Source organism: Scomber scombrus, chromosome 4 (assembly GCF_963691925.1).
Source record: "Scomber scombrus chromosome 4, fScoSco1.1, whole genome shotgun sequence".
Lineage (NCBI taxonomy): Eukaryota > Metazoa > Chordata > Actinopteri > Scombriformes > Scombridae > Scomber > Scomber scombrus.
In genome coordinates, this window is record NC_084973.1 from 23,135,887 (window position 1) to 23,157,675 (window position 21,789).

Genomic DNA, 21,789 nt, shown 5'->3' on the forward strand with positions numbered 1-21,789 from the left:
TTTCAGATGGTTTGTTACACATACCCATCTGAAAAGTTGTCAATGGCAACTGTTTGGAAAAGGGCAGGCACTTTCAAAAAAAGCGAATCCTCATAGGACGCTGATCGGTATGAACCACGAGGGGTTTTGACACAAGCCCATAATGGATCCTTGTGATGTTGTGATTTCGCAAGTTCAGCTGCCTTGCAAGCTAATCATAAACCAATGGCAAAATGGAAATCTTCCCCTGCTGGTGATGCCAGCAGAAAAAATAATGGCAAAAGTCATTCATCCTCTGGGCATCATGAATTTGCCTTCATCCCCTGGGGACCACAAACATATGTAAAACATTTCATGCCAATACATTTTAAATAGTTGTTATTGAGACGTATATTATTATTTACCATAGTTGGACCTATATTGATGCTTAAAACTAAAAAAGACCATTACAAAGACACATTGTAGCCCAAAAGGATTATTGCTATTGTGCTATTTTTAAATTGTATGTCCGTGAGTGTGTGTTTATTATTTGTGCCAAGGTAGAGGGAAAGGCAAACAATAGCATATTGCCAGACTGGCCAACAATTGGCCTATCAATTAATGCAGTATCAACTGCTTTAAAGTTCAAAGTCTGTCCTTTTCCATTCTTGTTCTGCCTCTGAAAGCCCCCACATGTTGTGTCCACTATTTTATCTAGTAACCAGTGAGACATTAATGATCAACATCTGAACTCTCATACTGAGGTAAAATGTCTCACTACCACTTGAGACGCTGTGTAGACACAACATCTGTGGTGAGCCTCATAATTTACATTTTTGGTGTACCTTTTTTCCTTCAACCTGTCGCCTTTTCCCCTGCCTCAGTTAGTCATTTGATATTTTTCCAAGAATAACCCACACAGTTTGTCTTGTGGCTGCATTGCTGTCTGGTCTATTGAGGCCACTGTAGGTGGACAAATTGGAATCGTCTACAATAGATTTATTCTCCCCCTGAGACTGTTCAATGTTGCTGGAAACTGCAGCTCTAAAAAGCAAGATAGTGGCTCTGTTCGATGCGTGTTTATTCCGTAGTACTGAACTTAAAAGCAGATGTTAAATCTTTATTTAAGTTGTACAAAATATGCATTGGAAATCTATACACTGCCATTTATCCACAACAGAAAAAAAGGTAAAAAAATACAGCATTGGTTAAGAAATATTTAAAGCTCTATTGAACAATAGTAAAATGGTAAAATCACTGTGTAGTGTGAATGGCATCAATTATAAGGAGAAACCATTGAGTATATATAAATACGGACATCATGACAGCTCCCCAAAAGTGAAGCCAAAACATCTCAATTGCCCCCCCGGTGACTGGCTGCAGTATAGGTCAGAAGTCCTGCCCCCTTTATGATAGCAAATGGGACATGAGCCATACTAAAAATTATTTTATTTTTAATATCAGCAATTTTTAATATTCTGCGTTATTTTGAGCCATTGCTACGAAATGTCCTGCACTGTATAGTGTATAATCTGAATGACAAATACAATCTATCTCATCTTATCTTAAATACTTTATTATATTTTATATTTTTTTCCAAAGATGGTTTCTGTCATTTCAAGTAGTTCTTATCACACTGATGTTTGTCCAAGTGCTCATTTCCAATATGTTTGTTCTTAATTAGTTATTTGATTATATAAAATGGGGTTCGACATCATGATTAACAGCTGCGACAGCAGCTCCGTTAAGTGGCTGAAGGCTGATCGGCTGCGTGTCCCACAGGCCGTCATCCCATCTGACTCTACCGTACAGACTATAGCTCCCAATGATGTCCCACAGGCAAGATGGTAGCTCCCAGAATAGAGACTGTGGTTTCCCTTTTGCATAGTGGTAGAACGTAGAGACACCTCGTCCACATTTATATACAGTCAATAGGACAAACCCACAGATAATTATCACGTGACAATTAGCTGAAGTAGCTTTTTTTCTGTTTTAGTTACTTGTTTGGGTTTTTATGGCCAATAAATGTTTTAGTTGAGTCTCACCGCTCTCATCAACCTCATTTCTCACTGCTTTTTTGTGGAAAAGCTGTAAAAAACCCACTGGAGCAAAAATTCCAGATGGGGAAATTCAGGAGTTGGTTGAGGTCAAATAAAGTTAAATGTAGGGTATGTATTGGATTTACATTCGTCAGGTGGACACACATGTGACTCAAATCAATGCTAACTGTTTGCTAACTTGTCATATCATCTTTTTAAGGGAATGATTTACAGATTTACAGATTTTATAGCTTGTTCCACTGCCACCAAACCAATTAAAACCTTATGTTTAGTATATAATCATGTATACAATCTTTTAAGATCCAATAATATCCTAACAACAAACAGAGTTCTTGCACTCCAGTAATCAATCGACCAGTGTCATCTGGAAAAATTAATGGATGTTCAAAAATATGATTGAGTGCCTAGAATCTTAGAGACACAGACACTGAGCTGCATTTAAAGAAATTTACAGTCAACTGCTTTAAGTTTTGAACAACTTACTCTAGTTTGCAGTGTTTAAACTGTTTCTCGTGCAGAATCAGTGACCCATATTCTGAGCAAGTCAACATGAGCCTCTTAAGTGAGAATTTACAGTCAAGTGACATATAACATGTTGTCACACCCATATCTGACTAGCACAGTTTTTTGAGGCTCCAATCTGTCTACATTTCAGTGGTGTTGCTCTGCCCTATTTCACTTCTTCTGCCTCAGATCAGTTGTCTAAACTGTTCTGACCTGTTGGGATCAATGAAGGTCTTTGCAGTAGACACTAAAAAGACATTCCTGTTTTTATTGAGGGGTAATGTTTTATTATACCCTCAAGAGGAATGCTGTCAGGGGATTTGGTGTACTTTACAGAAATCAGAATAGACTCTTAACTCTGAAATGAGCCTGTATCTTTAGGAATAGAAATGTTTTTTTTGCTCTCTAGCATCTGTCTTCTTTGTTTTCCCCTATTACCTTCTCTCACTTCTCTTTATCTCAGGGCCAGGCAAAGGTATTTGCACTGGTCGAGGGTTTAGACTCTTTGCCAGAGGATGCTGAGGTCTACGTTGTTCTGGAAGGATCCACGCTGGTCCATGTCACCAGGGCTCGGAGTGATATCATGCTCTGCTTTATTGTGCCTGGTACGTGCATTTGCGTGTCTGTCTGTATGTATGATACTGTTACTTTTTCTCAGGTCATTTGCTATGTTTTACATCAAGAAGAGAGAATGTCTTTGGAAAACCATGTCAAATGTGGAACTGCTCATCGAGACAATCCAGGGCTTTCTATTCCTGTCTGTGATATACACAAGAACAGTATATCACAGTTTGAATCTTGAGACACACACACACATCGACTGTGACTAGAAGTCTGGAAAGGCACAGAATCTTATCAGCTTCCTCTCAGGAGGGAAACAGCTCCATAAACAATACGGCAACATTACAGAGCCTCTGTATAGGTTGACAACAGGCACTCTAACAGGCCAGAGCTCTCTCTACAATAGCACTGTGAAATAATGAAGAAGACAAGAAACCAAAAGTCTCTGCTTCTATTGAGAGAGAGAAAAAAACTTTATTATCATGGTATACCTGAAGGAAATCTGCAACCATATTAGTCACTTTCAGTCAGTCAAGGCATTTAAGTAGGAATTTTCGCAGTACAGTATTGGTGGTTTTGTATCTTTAACGGTATTTTACGGTATAAAAATTAAAGATAAACTAGAAACTTGTTTGAGATAGGTAGATAGGCTGTATTTCTTCTACTTTATGTCAAAGTTGCATTATTGTTTCATGGTATGGCAGTTGTAGGAAGTGAATACACACACAGTATTTGAGAGATTTAGGGAAGAAAATTAGAGTCGAACAATAAGGCAATACAGGTCTCTACATAACATCTCTTTCATATAAAAAGGAAGAATCTGTCAGGAGTAATTAGGCTTTTTTGTGTCCCTCTTTAGGACATAACCTTGCTGAGATGGTGTCTGTCCAGGCTTACCTGTGCTCTGAAACCACACCCCTCACCTGGGTGGGAGGAGCTATATTGGAGTATGTCCAAGATGATGCTCAGGTAGAGTAAATCTACAAATCAATTAGACACATGGAACATAAGGCTGCATGCAACCCTGTGGCAAAAAACACCTGCAAATATACACTTTCTGTATGTAAAAATGTCCATCTTATAAAAGCAGTAAGTGTAATATTTAGTTTTAAACATATACAAGTATTTTTATTGTGAAGAGAAACTCTCACAAAGTTATGTGATTCAGGAAAATTCTTGTTGTTGTTTCGCATTGAAAACAAGCGAAATCATCTCACATCAGTTTGAAACTACTGTTTTTTTTCTTCACTGCATACCATTTATCACAAATTAAATTTGATTCATGGCTGCTTTTTCTCAGGACCTGGCAGAGCATCTGGTAATCCATGGACATTGTCTAAACTCAACGGATCATATGGAACTGAGCAGCCTCTTCAACCTGGGCCAGGAGAGCTCTCGCTGGGCCATGGATCGTCGCGTGGCCCTGGCCATGGCCAACCTGGATATTCCTCAAAACTGGAATGTGTTGGGGAGCCACAGTGGAGACGGTGAGAGCTGGATTATCTTGTCTTGCAGAAAGGGCATTTTCGATGTGTGGATCAAAAGGCTGATTCGTTTTTCATTGTATGTGTGAAAAAAGGGAATTTCTAAAATGTTTAATTACGCACACATTCTTAAATAAAGGGAATGTGCAAATTGACAGATGAGAAAGGTTAAGGAAACAGCAAAACCAGTTTAAAGACAGATAAGTCTTTACTAAAGTAGGACTATTTATGTGTCATGTCAAGAACAATAATTATTGAGGTCAGTAAGTGAGCAGTTGACAGGTTTTCAACACGTCTCTTAGTGTTTGCGTTGGAAACTTGGAGCCGGTGCTATCCAAGGAGGGTGAACTTTTCAACTCTGCTCCTCTCCACCTCCTCCTTTACTTTCTCCACCATTGTTCCCATTTTCCATGCTCACTGGACTGAAATCGGAAGTGAACATAGTCACATGTGTGCTTCTGTTGAATTCATCAGAGCCAATTAAGCAGCATGTAATGTGGTTAATACAGCCTTTCCATCTGGAAGTAGCCCTAGGCAGAGCTCAATAAATCTGAGTGTGCGTGTGTGTGTGTGTGTGTGTGTGTGTGTGTGTGTGTGTGTGTGTGTGTGTGTGTGTGTGTGTGTGTGTGTGTACTTTGTGCTGGCCACCATGTTTACTAGATGCCACCATCTGTTTGTATGATTTCAGTGTTTGTGTAAGGCCACCTACATGAATAACAAACTCGATTTATCGTTAATATAGTTATGGCAGTCTGTTTCATTGCAGTGTCTCCCTCTAAATGTCTGCAGTTAATTTGATAACACCGCTTATGAAATCACTCACTATTGCTAATGCTGTATGTGCCTCAATCATCAATCTCCAACTTTCCTTTTGCGGTCACTATTTGTTTACAGTTCTGCAAATTTAAAGACACTGGAAAAACTTAATAAATCCACATACTGTCAAAAAGTAATTATGCTGTTGGAACTTGGAATTATAATGCTCTATGGTGCAGACTTCAGTATTAAAATTTTGACATACAGCTGGCAAAATTATTTTCTTGTGAAATCTGTCTTTATAACTCAACAAGGCCTGCATTCCACAAAATACCCTTGGAAAGCTGGATTTTTATAAGGTCCCAACAGAAGTGGAGTTATTTAGATCTATAAAGTAAATCTGTTTTTAGTTTAACTAGTTCCTTCTCATTTACTATAATCTAATTTACAAATAAGATATTTCTTGAGTCAGTTTTGCACAGATTGTACTTATTAAAAACAAGGCTTTTATCATGTGTTTCCTGTCATTGTCGGCAGTCAGCAAGAGTATATGAAAGCACTATATATCAATACATTGATATATTTTTTAAAGAATCATATAACATTACTTTTGTTCCTAAACAATATCCTCCAGCTGATGTTATGGTTCTATGTATGATCAGTGTTTGGCTTTTGAACATTTTTCTTCCATGCTTCTGGACTGTTTTCCTCTTGCCACATTTTTTGAGTTTGCATGCAGTCTATTCACTCAGCATCTTTCTATTCACTCAACACCTCTAAGCCGCCTCATGTTGCCTTGAAAACCCTTTTCTGAAAGTGCAGGCTTTAATGAAAGCTGGCACATACTGGATATTGTCATTCAAGTGACTTACTTCTGTGGTTGCCTTTGTAGTTGTGAATTATTGGAGTCATTGTCTGGACTGCTGATGAATCAGTTATGAACACTTCAGTATTATGGGGGCAAAGTCACAAAAATAATGATAATATGACCTGAACAGGAAACTCCATCAGCAGTGGTCACAGTCGAGACTCAACTTCACTAAAAGACAGTTTACACGATATTTGATACACAAGCTAAACAAACAAACTAAAACAAGTTTCCCCAAGCTGATATGACTGCAGGGCTTGTACTGTACAAGGTTGTAAGGTGTTTCTGTTATTTTGTCCAATGCCAGGCAATTATTTTCATGATAATTTTACAATTGTCATTTGGCCAGGCTAAGGTGTAATGACCTTATATACATTTTTTTTCATGTAGATTGTTTTATTTGAAAGAATAATACTTAGCATGAATAAATGTTCACAGAGTTTTACGATTATGCTGCATTCAAGCTGCATTCTTAAAAATAACTCAGCTGCTCGACTGTAGCTGATTTATTGTAGGCCAGTTACCTGGATACAGGTCTTGTTGGTCGGCATCGAGTGACAGACACAGAAATAAGAGGCTGTCGCCACTTTGTTGAAAAGCTTTTACTGTCTTAAAGTGGGTCAGTGGAGCAGAGGGATCCAGTGCTTTGCAAGAGAAGAAATCAGTCTTTGACATTTAGGTTAATTATCATCAAGACGTGATTCTTGACTTTATAGTTTCCTCCTATTTTTCTCACAATCTGTCACTGGCTTATTTTCTGTGCAAAGTTCTATTTTTGATATTATCATATTATCTTCTTGCCATATCCAGAGCACAGTCCAAGAGAGTCTACCCTCCATCTGGCTGTGCGATGGGGTCTGTGTAGGCTGGCGGAGCTGCTGCTTTGCCAACCGGGGGGTCTCATGGCTGTCAGTCTTCCAAATGAAGAGGGAGTCACACCGCTGCAGCTGGCACAGGCAGCAGGCAACACAGAGCTCCTGGAGCTGCTCATACAGTAAGCTTATAAGCTCCAACATGGGAGAGAGACACTGACAAATGAATCACTGTTGTGTTGTAACATAAAGCCTTCAACTCAGAGCTTTCCCACAGGCAGTAGAAAGGGAAATCTGTCCTTTGAATAGAGAATCAACCCAGTTTTACACTAGCTATTACCCCAGATAATTTTCATTTTTTAGATTGTTCAAATACTGTAAACATACTGCTTTAAGTACATTTTATGAACACATAAAATGCTAAACACCTGTTAGTATTACCTGTCAAACCTGTCCATACTGACTGACAATACTTGTAGAGAGAGAAGCTTTGAGTCATGAATAATTCAGTTATAACAGTTTATCTCCATATATACTTTTTATCTCCATAATACTAATTATTAAACTTTTTAAAAACCTTTTTTGCTGCAGTCCACCCAACCCTTTAGCCACGCCTCCTGCAGGTCTGTCTCAGGTGTGGGCGGACCGGTCTCGCTTGCTGAGGTTCTGCCATGATATGGGGAACCTGACCCTGACTGTCCGACAAAACCTGAGGTGGAGCTCAGAGGAGAGCCGACACGCTGACATCCTGCTTCTCAGAGACAGGCTTAGAGATGAGGACTTCCTCAGAGAGGTCAGTGTTTTCTGATGCTAGTAGATGTAAATGCAGGATGAAAACAGAACATTGTCAATTATGGTTAGATATGTGAATAAACCTCCAGGCCTTATTTATGTGGTCAAAAATGACTGGTTCGTTCTTCCTTCTGGGGCCTTATACATAAACAGAAAGTTTTACTGTAGCTGATACACCTGAAAATACCCCTGAAATAAAGCCAGGTGGATTTGTGTGATTATACATGTAAAGTCACTAAGTGTGGAGTCAAAATAAGTCCATCCCAGTCAACTTATACATTTTAGTTTGCAGTATCTTCTTATTTAAATATCACCTTTTCTCCCTCAGATCAAAGCACTAAGGAGGGAACAGGTAGAGACCATCTTCGGGAAGGAACAACTAGTGGATCATCCTGCAGAGAACGGTATCATACTCTTCCCTAATCTAGATGCTTTGTGGGATTTTGGAGGCTTGATTTTACTAAACCATCCTGTCTTATCTATTTTCTTTCATGTAGAAATGGTCTGCCATTTTTTGCTGTGGTGGTTGATCTGGCCAAATACAGTGATTTGAATCTGGCCACAGTAATGATAGAAATTGACTGCCCTCATCTGGGGATGTAGGGTACTGAAAGACTGTAGGAAAAAAAGAGGGATTGGGGGTTAGACTTAAATGATCCCAGAAATAAGAGTCTATATTATTTAAGATTAAATAACAATCAGGTGCCATAATTTCCTATGATAATAAGCAACCTTACATTTATTCTATAAAACGCTTAAAGTCTAAATGTACAAATCACTGCATTTGTATGGTGTGAAAATTGCACCAAGATATAAGTAGTACTGAAGCTATAAGTTAAATAATAGATTAGTAGTTAGCTATATATTATTGTAAATGTAATTGTCGTTAGGACATTTAAAAAAAGATTTAAGACTATTTTTGAAGACAAGATTCTATTTGAGTATGTCAACTTTGGCTCTTGAAGATTATGTAAATCGAAAAAAGTATGTAATTTTTCTTGTCTCTGACTCTTTCTCCCAACCTATATAATCTTAATGGGTCGCTACCACTTCCCTCTTGAACATTTCCTGCCTTTATATGCATGCGTGACCCCAGGCTGCAGATCAAACCACCCAAACACTCATTTCTGTGTGTCGCTGCCTTGTTTCTGGTAAACGATCATACACCGTGTGCTTTGATCTGGAATACACATGGTAGTTAAATGAACAGAAAGGAGATCAAGGCCACACGGTACATATACCCTCAGGTTATTAAAAGAAAACAAAAACAACACCATATACAGTACATACATCGTTAAATACATGTATTGGAGCTTATTTGAGCCTTTTTTGAAGTTTAATGGCTGCGACTGAGTATGTTCCCTCCTCTTTCAGGACTGTATCCTGATATCAATGGAGAAACTTCAGCTGCAGAAGAAAATGTGAGTATTTATGTGTTTTCTCATATGATATCACATACACAGAGTCTAAAAACTGGAGATTGAAATGTAACCTGAATATCTTTTGTTCCCAAGAATCCCAAGTACAGTAAAGTTCTGTAAATATAGGAAAGATTGTTCACAAATTGGGTTAATTTCATCAAGTATGAACATAAGTTACCTGTACTTCAAAAAATATAACACATTTTGTGCCATCGTCTGCAGTGTTTTGTAGCAGCAGTTCTGGATATTTAATTTCAATTTTCTAAATGTCTGAAAGTTCGGTCTCCATGAACATCTGCATCAGCCAGTTGTGAAACCGCACTCCTGGCTAGAACAAGGCATTGACTTCTCCTTCCTTCACTGGCCCTCAATACTCCACATTGTTTTACTCTTATTGTTAAGGTGTTGGAGCCGCCACCTGTTACACGTTGCTGAATAACCGACTTTGTGAGCGGTCAAGTGTGTGTTTCATGTTTTCAGAGGTGTGGCGTGCACACATAGCTCTGGTCATCCTAGCGGACCTGTTATATGCAGTACAGATGTTTAGCTAATTGATTTTTCTCTGTCACACACCTAAACGCCTGGCAGACCCTTGTGTTTTTGTACTTTTCTGTACTTGTTTCTTAGTTTTCTTGGTATGCTTGTAGCCTGATGGACAAATCTCACTGTGCGAATGTGTGTGCTGATTAATGAAAGGTTCCCTGTTTCCCCCCTCAGGACTACGAGGAGCCGCTGATGTTTTGTCTGAATGAGGAGGACCAAGTGGACGAGCCATCGCAGTCTGACTCTGGTAAAGGGTTATTTTATTTTGTAGCATTCCTTTAAACTTCATACCAAACAGCTTCTCAGAAGTTTCAAAAAAGCAGCCTTTTCTGAATATGGCTTTAATTTTAGAGCTGGTGGTGCCTCAGCTGTAGATCATGTTTTGTGTAGACTGAAACTGATCATTGTTGTTTTAGGTGGTATTATAGTCATAGGAAGTTATCCAAGTAGCTTCCAATCATTAAGTGAGTCCAAGAGCAGGAAACATTTCCTTTCCTGAAGAGAACTTGGAATTCAGCTTTAATCCTCCTGTATAACTGTCTACCTCTCTACTGACTCTAGGATCACATTTCAACCCCCTTGCCTGTCTTAGCTTCATCCTCTGGGGTTTTTGGAGGCTTGTCACTCTGCGTTTAGCGTGATCGTGGCACTCAGAAGGAATCTTTTTAATACGACACGCGGATGACAATCCTTAAACTAATCCAGCATCACTTTTATTCCTGCCAGCAGTGACAACAGAAATGAATTTTAACTAGGTGGCTGAAGGTGGCTTCATTTTGATCTGCTTCTGGACGGGAAGGGAAGGATTTGAGAGTGGGAACATCCTGCGGGTTAATAATTGGCTTGTATTGCTGGAGAGCAGACTGATGCCTCAGTGTAAGAATGCTGTGGTTACAAGCTGAGGCTTCAGGCTTTATAACACTTGGCACTAAATATCTGCAATCTTAACTGCCTGTGGCTGGTGTTGTTTTCCATGCTATATGGTTTAGTTGTTTTTTACTATGTGCGTGTGTGTATGTGGAGGTTTTTGTTGGCTGTTTGAGGATTTTCACATTTTCCGTGTAAGTCTTTGAAGACTCTGCCTGTGACCTCGACTGATCCCTTCAAACGCCTTTTGTGGTTCAGACAAATAACTTTGGTCACTTGATTCCTGCTTTCTTCAAATTTCCCCTCAAAGCCATGTTTGAATAAAACAATAAGTCAGAATAAAAATGACTCAGATTTTGTACACGTAATTCTTCCGGTATTATAATGCATATTTGACCCATGAGGACATTCAAGTTCTTCATTAGACATTCCAAAGCTGTTGAGCATTACGACAAACTAGTGAAGCGTATGTTGTGATTTGTGTTTTTTATCACATACAGTATGGCCACTTGACTTGAGCTAATGCGTCATGAAATAGACAGACAGAACTTCTGTCCTCGGAGCTTCAGCAAGGGATGAGGAATTTTGAGTGTAGCTGTCATGTTCCTCCTGTCCTCTTGATGTCAGCTCTTCCTCTGTCTCAAATCTAAACTTTATTGCCAACTTTATTGGCATCATAATCATAATCAAATAGAGAAATGCCAAAGCGGTTTGGACAAGATTTAAGTAAGATAGTTAAGAATTAGTCCCAAAAAAGACATTCTCTCTCTTGTCATCAATCCCCCTTCTGTCCCCCACCTTTGCCCTCCTAATGCCCCCAAAATTCAAATATCCCACCCAAAACACACACTTGCCCCCAAATACCTACAGACACACACACACACACACAAACAGATAGGCTCATGCACCCCATGCCCCCACTAGTCCCCATCCTCCCAGGTCAGCATTTTCATGTGAGTTTAGTGAACAAACAGCAAATGACACTTCATCCAGAGGGTCTGCGCTCTTCATAGCTTAAGAAAGGATGGAGGTTGATGTGTGTGTGTGTGTGTGGGGAGGGGGGGGGGGCTGTTTGTGGCTGAATGGGGGTTGCCAAGGCTTTGCTGAATGTAGTTTTCCAGCAGCTTGTTGAGATCCCCAGGGAGAGGAGAATGAAGCAGTGTGAGAATGATGTATGTGTGTGTAATGGTGGGGGATAGAGAGCAGGAGAAAGGGATTTATGATATGGATAGTTTGGCCCGGTGACAACAGACGATGAGTGTAACGCCAGGAACGCTAACAAGAGTCTCCGAACCCGGCTGAGGGATCTAATTGGAGAACGGAAAAAAAGGATTAAACCTCACACAGACCCCACAAAGGCAGCATTAATGTTCACCAGTACAGTGCCAACACCACCCCATCACCACCATTACACACACACACACACACACACACACACACACACACACACACACACACACACACACACACACACACACAAACTACTTTAATACTTTTTTATAGTTGCAGTGTCCCTCTTTCTCCAACCTCTGCATACAGTCTGCCTACAAAACCCATCTTATCCCCTTTTTCTGTCACATTCCTTCATTTACTTGCTTTCATAAACCTTCATTTGGCCTCTTTCCAGAGTGCTGTTGTCTCTTAAAATCCCCTTCACTAGCACATTGTCTTTCTTCTGCCACCCCTAGTCAAACTTTACTTGTATTCTTGCTGCTGCAAATGGAGCACTGTACTCCTGCAAGTTGGCAAGAGGAGGAAAAGAAGGGGGGGGAGGGGGGGGGGGGACGACGACATGGAGAGTGAAGAAGAAAACAGCAGCGGCTCTCACTGCTGTCTCCATGGTGAGGCTGCTGACCTGGCAGTCTGCTCCCCCTCCATGCTCCAAACCCCGTTCCCCCCTTAGACTCAGCTTGGCTTTGACATGCTAAAATATAGAGAAAGAGACAGAGAGAGTGGAGTGATTGCGAAGCACTCTCCTCAGACGTGGCATCATGGATATTTGGAGTGAATGGCTTGTACCTCGAAGAGTTTGGAGTGTGTAGCTCCACATCCCGGCATGTCTCAGAGACAATCATGAACTCACAGGGTTAATGATTTCTCCAGGGTCCGAGACTCACCTCCGCTAGCTGTCTGCCCCCATGTTTGTCTTCGCTGTGGGTTCTGAAGTCACTCCTATGTTTGACTTTGTCTCTCTCTGCTTCTCTCCCTCCTTCAGTCACTCTTTCCGGCCGTCAATACCCTCCTCCCCCTGCCCCTGTCAGCATGTGTTGATCTCTCCCCCTCTCCCTCCATACTGTGTGTGTGGTAGATGAGTGACTGACTGAGACAGAGGAAGACGGGGAGATCCAGAGTTGGCACAGATTTAAGAAAAGCAGTCAGAAAGAGAGGAAAAAGCGATACTGTATACAAACTGTAGTAAAGAAAGCAGACAGAAGACAGAGGTTGGTCCCGACTCTGTCGGACAGTTGTTTCAGAGTTGTGGAGGGGGAAGGGGAGGCTTTTAGGGGGAGGGGTAGTTTGGGGGAGACAGGGGGAACATGCTGGTTCAGTCCTGAAGTGTCAGACACTTCAGTCTACAGTCTGTTCAGCCATGGGGAAATGGATATAAACTGAGACATTTATTTATACACCTTGAGCTGCTTGGATTAAGATTTTCTTGAAGTCAGTAAATCATGGATTCTGACTCGGACTCTCCTTTCAACTACTCCTGGCCCTCTTTTCCGAGGATGAGGATGCGCAGGAAGACGGGCAAAAAAGGTAATACAGAATAGTAACTGATAAAGTAGATGTGTAAATCTGTGTGTCACATTCACACTTACTGTCAAATGAGTTGCCATGAATGTCAGCTAGGTCACTTTTCATTTCACACATATCCTTAGAATACAAGTAGTAATATTGTGTGGACTTATGCAGGGTTTGACAGACATGAGGTGAATGGAGATGAACCTCAGGGTGAATGATGCTGACTTGTATATGTGTAGTTTTCTGTCTCCTCGTGGCTACATCATGTTACAGTGGCAGATAGAAGACTTTGCCACAAACTGCCCTCCTGGTAGACACATTTCACTGCTAGCTGTGGAACAATAAAGTTAAATTTAGACTGTTCCCATTACACATTCATACTCACAGGCATCCACTGCAGCATGGATTCAATCAGAGTGAGATAACTGCATGTTTGCCAGTGATGTAACCTGATAGCTGACAGTATGTTGGGGAATGTCAGATGTCCACTCGAGGCTGATTGAGTGGTTTGGGACTTTCGACATTTTCAGACCACACTGTTGTTTGCATGAATGAACCCTGCCGAGGAGTCGTGGCCTCTTGTGACGACTGGGAATGTGCAAAAGGGAGGCCTAAAGTGTGACTTCATATACCTATCCTCAGGCACCTGAAGTTGACAATCATAAGCAGTGTTTGTTGAGCTGTCCCTGAAGTGTAATAGGAGTGTAAGTACAGTGCTTGCCACAGTTTATTGTCAATCCACGAGGAAATGAACCAAAACCAAGTTAATCCCAGTGCTTCAACTTCGCACTCAAGTTTGTTGATTCATCATTAGTCATGGGAGCGTTAAACTCACTGCTTAAAATAGTCCAGAGTTAAACCATAGTGATTCAACTGTTTATTGCTTGTGTGCAAAACAATGACTGGGGGGGAGAGAGAAACAGAGAGACAGACACAGAGGAAGATCAAGTTACTGCCATGTCTGTGTCATGGCTCAACTCCAGTGGTCTTTTCCTCATCTTTCACTATAAACCTCTGAAAGATTATCCATGTTATTGCTTCGTAATTCTGATTGACATCGGCAAGTTTTATACACACTGCCTGTCTGTGCTATTCAGCTGAAGAGCAGAAAGAACTCCACCGTATAAACGTTTCAAACTGACCACCAAGTGGATTTCAAAATGCACCGTTTTTTGAAGTTGAAAGCAGTAACAATGCACCTGCACCAAGTTAAATGTGATTTCAGGTGTGTGGAGCCACAAGTTTATTTCTTCACTCTGAGGGCCGATCACTGGTCGCTCGGGGGTTTACCTCTTTCTGGATCTGTCGGGCAAGGTGACGTACAGAAATGTAAACACAATGGGAACACACAATGTGATGCTTGGACGTGGACGTTAGACCGCAGGTGTCAAAACTCTGTAGACTTTGGTGGACAATTGTTTTAATGATTTAAACGGCCCGTCATGAGCACTGAAGTGAAATAATTATCTCTGCCCTTTTATAAGGTAATAACACCCTCTGTTTTGATTTGTTCTCTCCTTTTTTAGACTCAGCTTGTTATTTTACTCTGCTCCTAATTTCTCCCAGCTCTCTGTTAAGTTTGGTGCTTAAAAAGCGACAAGGACAGAGTGGACAAATAATTTTTTGTGATACTCATAATCAACGAGCCTAGGTGTTTACATAATTAACAATTATGATTCTGTTTATCTTTTTTTGTTTTCCCATTTAAGTTCCCCAACATCTTTCCAAAGAGAGTGAACCTTGAGAAAGAGCCCTTGTGACAGCCTTGCCTCCCCCCTTTCCATCCTGCCTCTCTCGATCTCTCTCTCCCAGGGGTGTGCATGGGTTGAAGGGTCACTCTCTGTATTTAACTGCCCTGGTCTGGAAACCTGGCACTGACTGCTGCCTTTGTCTGAGTCTCTGTAAGAGCTCTAGGTCTCTTTCTTTTTCTCACTGCTCCTGCTCCAGGCACTGCTACTGTATAGGGTTGGCTCTCACTCTGGGACGTACTCTAAATATCACATCACTCCAAATATACCTTCTGTGACCAAAATCCTATAGAAATAGCCCCACACACTGCTCCGCATTCCTTAAAACCTTCTTTGAAATGGCATCCTTGCAGGCAGCACTCACTGTCTCAGCGATGAAGACAGTTTCTCCAGCAGAAAAATTGATTTTGTGCAGCTCTAACATGTTAGTAATATGAGCTCCCTGCTCTGCTATTCCCCCAGTTAACTAATGTTAAACGCAGATTGCAGCGCCTGACAGTAATGTTCACTGAAGCAGTGTTTATGGGTCAGAGGTGTGTGAATGATCAGGCCCGTGGCAGCCAGCTGTGGTTTTGGACCTGCCCCAGAACCTGAACTATTAGGGCTGTCTGTCAAGTTCCTGCAGTGGGTTTATATGAAACAGTATCTGCTTTCAAACAGCAGTTTGACCCACATCCAGGATCTGACCCTTACTGGATTTGATGTTGGATTAAAACTAATTCTCAATGTATAGTAGAAAGTTTAACACAACTTTGTGTAGGTATTATGTATCTGGATTCAAGTTCATATAATACAATATATATATATATATATATGTACTCCAGAAGTGTTTTAACAGCAGAAGAACAGGTTGTAGCTTTTATGGTTAGACATGTTCTGCTAATTCCAAGCTGTGATTACGTACAGTACATTTTGATGCAGTGGCCTCTGTATATCATGCAGTTATTTAGCTTGCGTCTATTCCTTTACATCTGATGTAGATGGAACACGAGTCATCTGGTGTCCTCATCAGTGTCTGCTTGACTCCCTGTTGCCTCAGATTTATTGGGCTCACTGCCGACAGGAAGCACAGCCAATTGTTGGTCTGATTTATTCTCTGCTACAACTGCTGAATTTCTCTTCTCCTACTCTGCGGTGCTGGCAGCTTGGAAACATGAATAAACTATGGATTTGTTTCTTGAAAAAGACTGTTGAGTCTTGGTTTGATATCTGCTTGAGGAGTTTAGGTGGAAACAGGAGTGCAAAAAACATGTTTTTTTGCACAAATCGCAACATTGCGTGCATGGCTGGGCTGGTGTAAGGTGAGACTGTCATTAGGACCATAATAATATAACTGAGCTAATGAGGCTGCCTCTTCTGGTTAGTGTGATAGAGCACTGTACTGTTACTACCGGTTGTTAATTTGGTTAGATGTTCTTTTTTTCCCAGTGAATGCTTTGCATAATGTAAAATCTCTGACTCAGTGCTGCATGTCACATACAGTACATAATGCAGCTGAATGTAACCACAATCTGTTTCTGTTTGGTTGCTTAGAAGCTGTACTGGAACAGTTTGGGGTAAATTGTCAGATTTATGAGCAGTTGGGGGGGAGTTCCTTGCTATTTGCTGATGCACTTTTCTTATAATTGAGTGTGCAACAGATTGAAGGTGAGCTTTAAAAATTGATAACTCACAGTTGAAGAAAAAAAGATACTCCACTGTGGAAAAAGTAGTCATACAGAATGCTGAAAAGCTGTTGTTTTGCTAATGTTGTTTAGTTAGTTTATTAGCATGCAAAATAAATCTGTTTTAGACTGTTAATTTCAAAGGTTGCAGATATAACACAAAGGTTTCATAGTGAGTGTGGTACTGAGATTGGGGAAAAAATGGGCTGAAAACTCAACCAATGTTATGTACTGTAACGCTCAACACAAACAACATTAGGAATTTCACATCATCTTGAAAGAAGGCAAGAACTGCTTAGTAATCAAGATGCAAACTTGGGTGTGGATCCATTTGTGGTCATTACCAACATCCTAAAATTTCAATTTTTAGTATTCATGTATGCCAGTTTACAGATGAAATAACCATTATCATGAAAACTGGAAAAAATTAAGCATTGTCGATGGAGTGATATTTTGGAAACGTTTTGATTAAATGTCCTTTTTTTGACACAGTATAATTGAAACTGATATTGTATGAATCTATACATACAGTATACATACAGTACATACCCATATAGTATGTCAGTATACTGTACATTGACGTACTGTAGACAGGTGACAAATTAAAAGAAGAACTTGCCATAGAGAAAACTAGAGAGAGTAAAGAAACATGATGAATGCAGATGCTCCAGTACAATGCACATGAGGTCACTGAATAATTTGATGAGTATTTAATGATGTGACTCATATGCTACAACCTTTTCAGTTTCATATTTGAACCTTGTGTAAGAGGTAAGTGTCAGACAATGTTCTCCACCATCACCAAAACATCAAATGAGGGAATGACCTTATAAATACTGGTGCTCCAGAGACTTGTATAATATATACTAAGGTACATTGAAGCTGTTCTGGAGGCTTATGGTAGCTCAACATCTTACTAAGACACTTTACAATGTTTTTTTCCTCTAATTTGCCATGATCTTGACTTCAGAAACTTTCCACTTATACTTTTATATTGGGTTTTTTGTTCCTTTTTATAGGCTGTTATTTTTCATACTTTATTTTAAATTTGTAAACAAAAAAAAAGTGATTTTTATTTATTTATATATTAGTAGTAATGGTATTATTAGTCTTAGGTATTTTAGTTTAAGCTCATGTTTTTTTAATTAATTTCCTTCACTGTGCTGCATAAAGATTCATTGTTGTTGTCGCAAGTGTTGTGACTGGTAACGTTCTCCTTCTCTTTGTGTATGTAAGTTCTTTCCTCCCTTATGCCTGAAATACTTTCTTAGAAATTGTGTTGTGGAGAAGCTGTGTTTTGTATAGAGCACATCCCAGAGGGAGCTGTATGTGTGTTTTGAGAGCAGGAGTGTTTTCCCCTGTTTAACAGCGAAACCAGGTTTCTGCTCACAGTGACTCCACTGTGTTGAAAGGGTCCTTCTCAATGCTACTGTGTGCTCACTGGGAGTTATTTCCACTCACCTCTGTATCGAAGGCAGGGTTTGGAAGAAACATGCCTACAGATGCCCACTCACAACTCCATGCACACCCATTCACGTGTGTGTGCAAAGAGCCTTTCAGACTCACACACTCACACACACACACACACACACACACACACACACACACACACACACACACACACACACACACACACCACACACACACACACACACACACACACACACACACACACACACACACACACACACACACACACACACACACATGCAGTGAGTGCTGGTCCTGAACAATGACATGCAACTACCCAAGATGTCTATGTCACTTCCTGTGTTTGTGAGAAGTTATTCGGGGTTGCTATGGAAACCAAATGTAATATTGAAAAATCCCCCCCCACCTCTCTCTCTTCTCTCTCTCTCTCTCTCTCTCTCTCTCTCTCTCTCTCTCTCTCTCTCTCTCTCTCTCTCTCTCTCTCTCTCTCTTTCTCCCTCCCTCCCTCTCTCCCTGTGGCTCCGTCCCTCTCTGTAGAGAAAAGTCAGTCCATAAGGGAGAGCCAGGCCTCGTCCCCGACTCTGGCTGCAGCTGCCAGACTGTCAGCAATGATCCATGGCAAAGACAGAGTGTACGCCAACGCCATGCTAGTGGACCAGGTGAGTTGGGTTGAAAATGAAGAATTATAGATTATTTCTTTTAAGTGTGAGTGGAAATACACAATGTACATTAGCTTTATATTTCATAACATTAAGTTAGAAAAGACTAGACAATGTTCCATCACAGGAGCGACAAATTAAAAGGTTCTGCTTGAACGGTTCTTTCTCATTACGCTCACTCTCTTATTTTTCTGCTCCAGGTAGATGACGCTGACATTAAATACCGCTCTCCGGGGGAGAAGGAGGTGAGCCCTGTGCCACATGTTGGCAGCCCGTGCTGGGACTTTTTCTCCATGACACCCCATAACTCTGGGAGCTGGCCCAAGAACCGGTACCCACCGTCGCCCCATTCTGGGGAGAGGGGCATTCAAGGCCCAGAGAATCACAGGGAGCCATCCCCTCATGTCTCCCCTTCTCCTTCCTCTCCTTTTACTTCCTCTCCAACTTTTCCTTCCTCCCCCCTGGCTTCCGCCTTCCGTTTGCTCGAGGGAGGACAGAGGCGACAGACGCAGCCCTGCCTTCCAGTCTCTCCTGCGTTGATGCGAGGATGCAGCTTGCCAGTGGCGACGCGGGGCCTAAGGTAGGACAACACTGCAAATCATTCTTAAATTCATAATCAAAGACAAGCAGCATATGTTTTAATTGTAGAACTTTTAAATTGACTGCCTCTCAACTGGTTTAGTTTTATGTTAATTTAATCCAGATAAACTGAGGGAACAGCTAACCCACTCCAACATACAAAGTGTCACCTGTTTGGAGTTTCAGCAAAGCATTATTTGATATTTAGTGCAGGGATTGTAGTCATTGAAGGTGCAGAAAATGACAGGAAGCCTGGACACAATTGAGCTGTTTGTGTACTGAAGTTTCTCTGTACATTCCTTTCAGTTTCCTCAGTGCTGCAGGATCGTCTGTCTTAGGTCAGAAGTTGGCAAAAGGCTACATAGTTGGTAAAATCTGGTTGTAGCCTGGATTTAGCCATGATTACTGTTTTTTAGATTATGGAGATCATCTGTACTTCTCTGTGCAAAATGCTATAGGTCATCTTGGAAACATTATCTTTGGGTGTGCAGGAGTTTATATTTCAATCCTGCTTCCCCAGTGGAGCCTTGGACCAGTTGGAGGCATCATATCATGGTTTTATAACAAGAGTAGTTTGAGCTGGTTAATTATAGAAGTCTCTTTTTCTATACTATATTGCAAAATGGCAAGACTCACTGCAATATCAGCATACTGAAAACGATTAACCTTTTCATGTGTGTTTTTGTGTGGAAATAGTCCTAGTCTTGAGTGTGACAGTGGAGAAGAAGACATACTGGGACATTCCTACCCCTGCTCATCTTTAAAACAGCAGTCCATGCTGCGCTCCATCTCAGGAGAAGAGAGGGACTCTTTCGACACTTCCCCGGACTTAAACCGCACACACTCGGACAGCACGCACAAGCCCACCAAGGTACGCCCCTCATTAAACATGTTGTATTAAATACTGAGAAAAGATGTTTTTAATGTAGAATCCTCTCCTGATTCTACTACCTATCTGCTCTCAAATAAGAAATTGACAAAAAGTTAAGTCAAGTTATGTCTGATTGGCTATTTAAGAAAGCATAGTTTTTTGTGCCTTGATAAAGGACAGGCACAAAGGACACAGTAAAGTACTAAAAATATGTGCATACACTAATTGCAAAGTGAATCTCCTGAACACATAACCTGCCATACAAACATCAGTTTTGAAGCCCAGACTGTCAACAGCTTACTGCTGTGAATGAAGGGTCAGACATATTGTCAGCCCTGCGTCTCCAAGTTTCCTGTTTGCAGCGTTGAACCTACAGACTTTTGCTTGCTGCTCTGTCTGATATGTTCCTGCTCTCACCCAGAACCCTGAGGAAGCCGAGGTCCGTCTGCGCTCCTACTCCTACTCCTCTCCAAAGGCAAAGCCGTCACGCCCGCTGCTAAACCGAGATGCAACCATCACTGACCTGGCAGAAGGTCAGTGAACTTTGACCCCTTTGCCCTGTGACCTTTCTGTTCTGTTCTGAGTTGACACATGTGCCACATGTCTTAACAGGGAGAAGACCAGACAGGTGTCATAAATCAATGAAACCTCTATTAAGTATCCTGTCTCTGTGTTTAGTGTCAGCTCTGCTATGATACAGCTACACTACTCATGTGTGCGTACGTTTAAGGCCGTGCTTTATCCTGTGTAGATGGTGCGTTCAACAGCAGCGGCCGCTCTCTACTTCAAGCTTTATCTCTCTCTAAATCCCTCTCTCGTCTCAGCCAAGTTAGTAAGTATAACAGCAGTGTCAAGAAGCAACATAAAAGCTGCTGTTGGGTGAATGCATTACAATGCCTCTCTTTGCTCTTTTTGGTGAAAAACAGGGCAAGCTGGTGATTATCAAGAGCTGCGCAATTAAATGGGTATAACTGAAACATTTATGAATCACCGCAATGTAGAATATTAAACATATTCATACAATTGAATTACTCATGATAAAGTTGAGCACAAAATCATTTTGCTGTACAGTGATTTGCAAAATAGTAATATTCTCATTGTAGCCCAATCTCTGTATCTGTGGTAAGATTTAGTTTTTGGTTGTTAGTGGAGCACCCATAATGGCAATGCCCAAACCACCATGTCAGAGAAGAATAAATCCATTATTATTTTGAATCGCTGGCTGATCAAGGGCAGACTTTCTCCAGAGCTTTATGCCAAGTACTTTCTTTGTTATTAATAAAACAATATTCATCCAAAATACAATATTATATTATATAATGACCGTCAAGTAAAGGTCTATATTGGATACTGTGCATTTTTTAAATATCTTTAGGCTTTGGAAAAATGCTTTCTACGAAACTCTTAGATCATCTGAAGGAGGAGTTGATTCAACTGTGGGGATTTTGTTTTGCTTCAGTTTTGGTACT

General features: G+C 40.8%; 1 protein-coding gene across 1 annotated transcript in view; it reads left to right on the top strand.

The window, feature by feature from the left end:
* The window catches only part of LOC133978930 (rho guanine nucleotide exchange factor 28-like), a 38,889-nt gene that overhangs the window by 1,328 nt on the left and 15,772 nt on the right, over positions 1-21,789 (top strand). Inside the window, exons 2-14 of the mRNA XM_062417291.1 lie at positions 2,986-3,127; positions 3,943-4,052; positions 4,384-4,570; positions 7,002-7,185; positions 7,595-7,796; positions 8,124-8,199; positions 9,170-9,216; positions 9,934-10,006; positions 18,749-18,870; positions 19,071-19,450; positions 20,146-20,320; positions 20,742-20,853; positions 21,072-21,152. Of these exons, the coding sequence (XP_062273275.1) occupies positions 2,986-3,127; positions 3,943-4,052; positions 4,384-4,570; positions 7,002-7,185; positions 7,595-7,796; positions 8,124-8,199; positions 9,170-9,216; positions 9,934-10,006; positions 18,749-18,870; positions 19,071-19,450; positions 20,146-20,320; positions 20,742-20,853; positions 21,072-21,152 (1,891 nt within the window). The remainder of the gene's footprint in view (positions 1-2,985; positions 3,128-3,942; positions 4,053-4,383; positions 4,571-7,001; positions 7,186-7,594; positions 7,797-8,123; positions 8,200-9,169; positions 9,217-9,933; positions 10,007-18,748; positions 18,871-19,070; positions 19,451-20,145; positions 20,321-20,741; positions 20,854-21,071; positions 21,153-21,789) is intronic.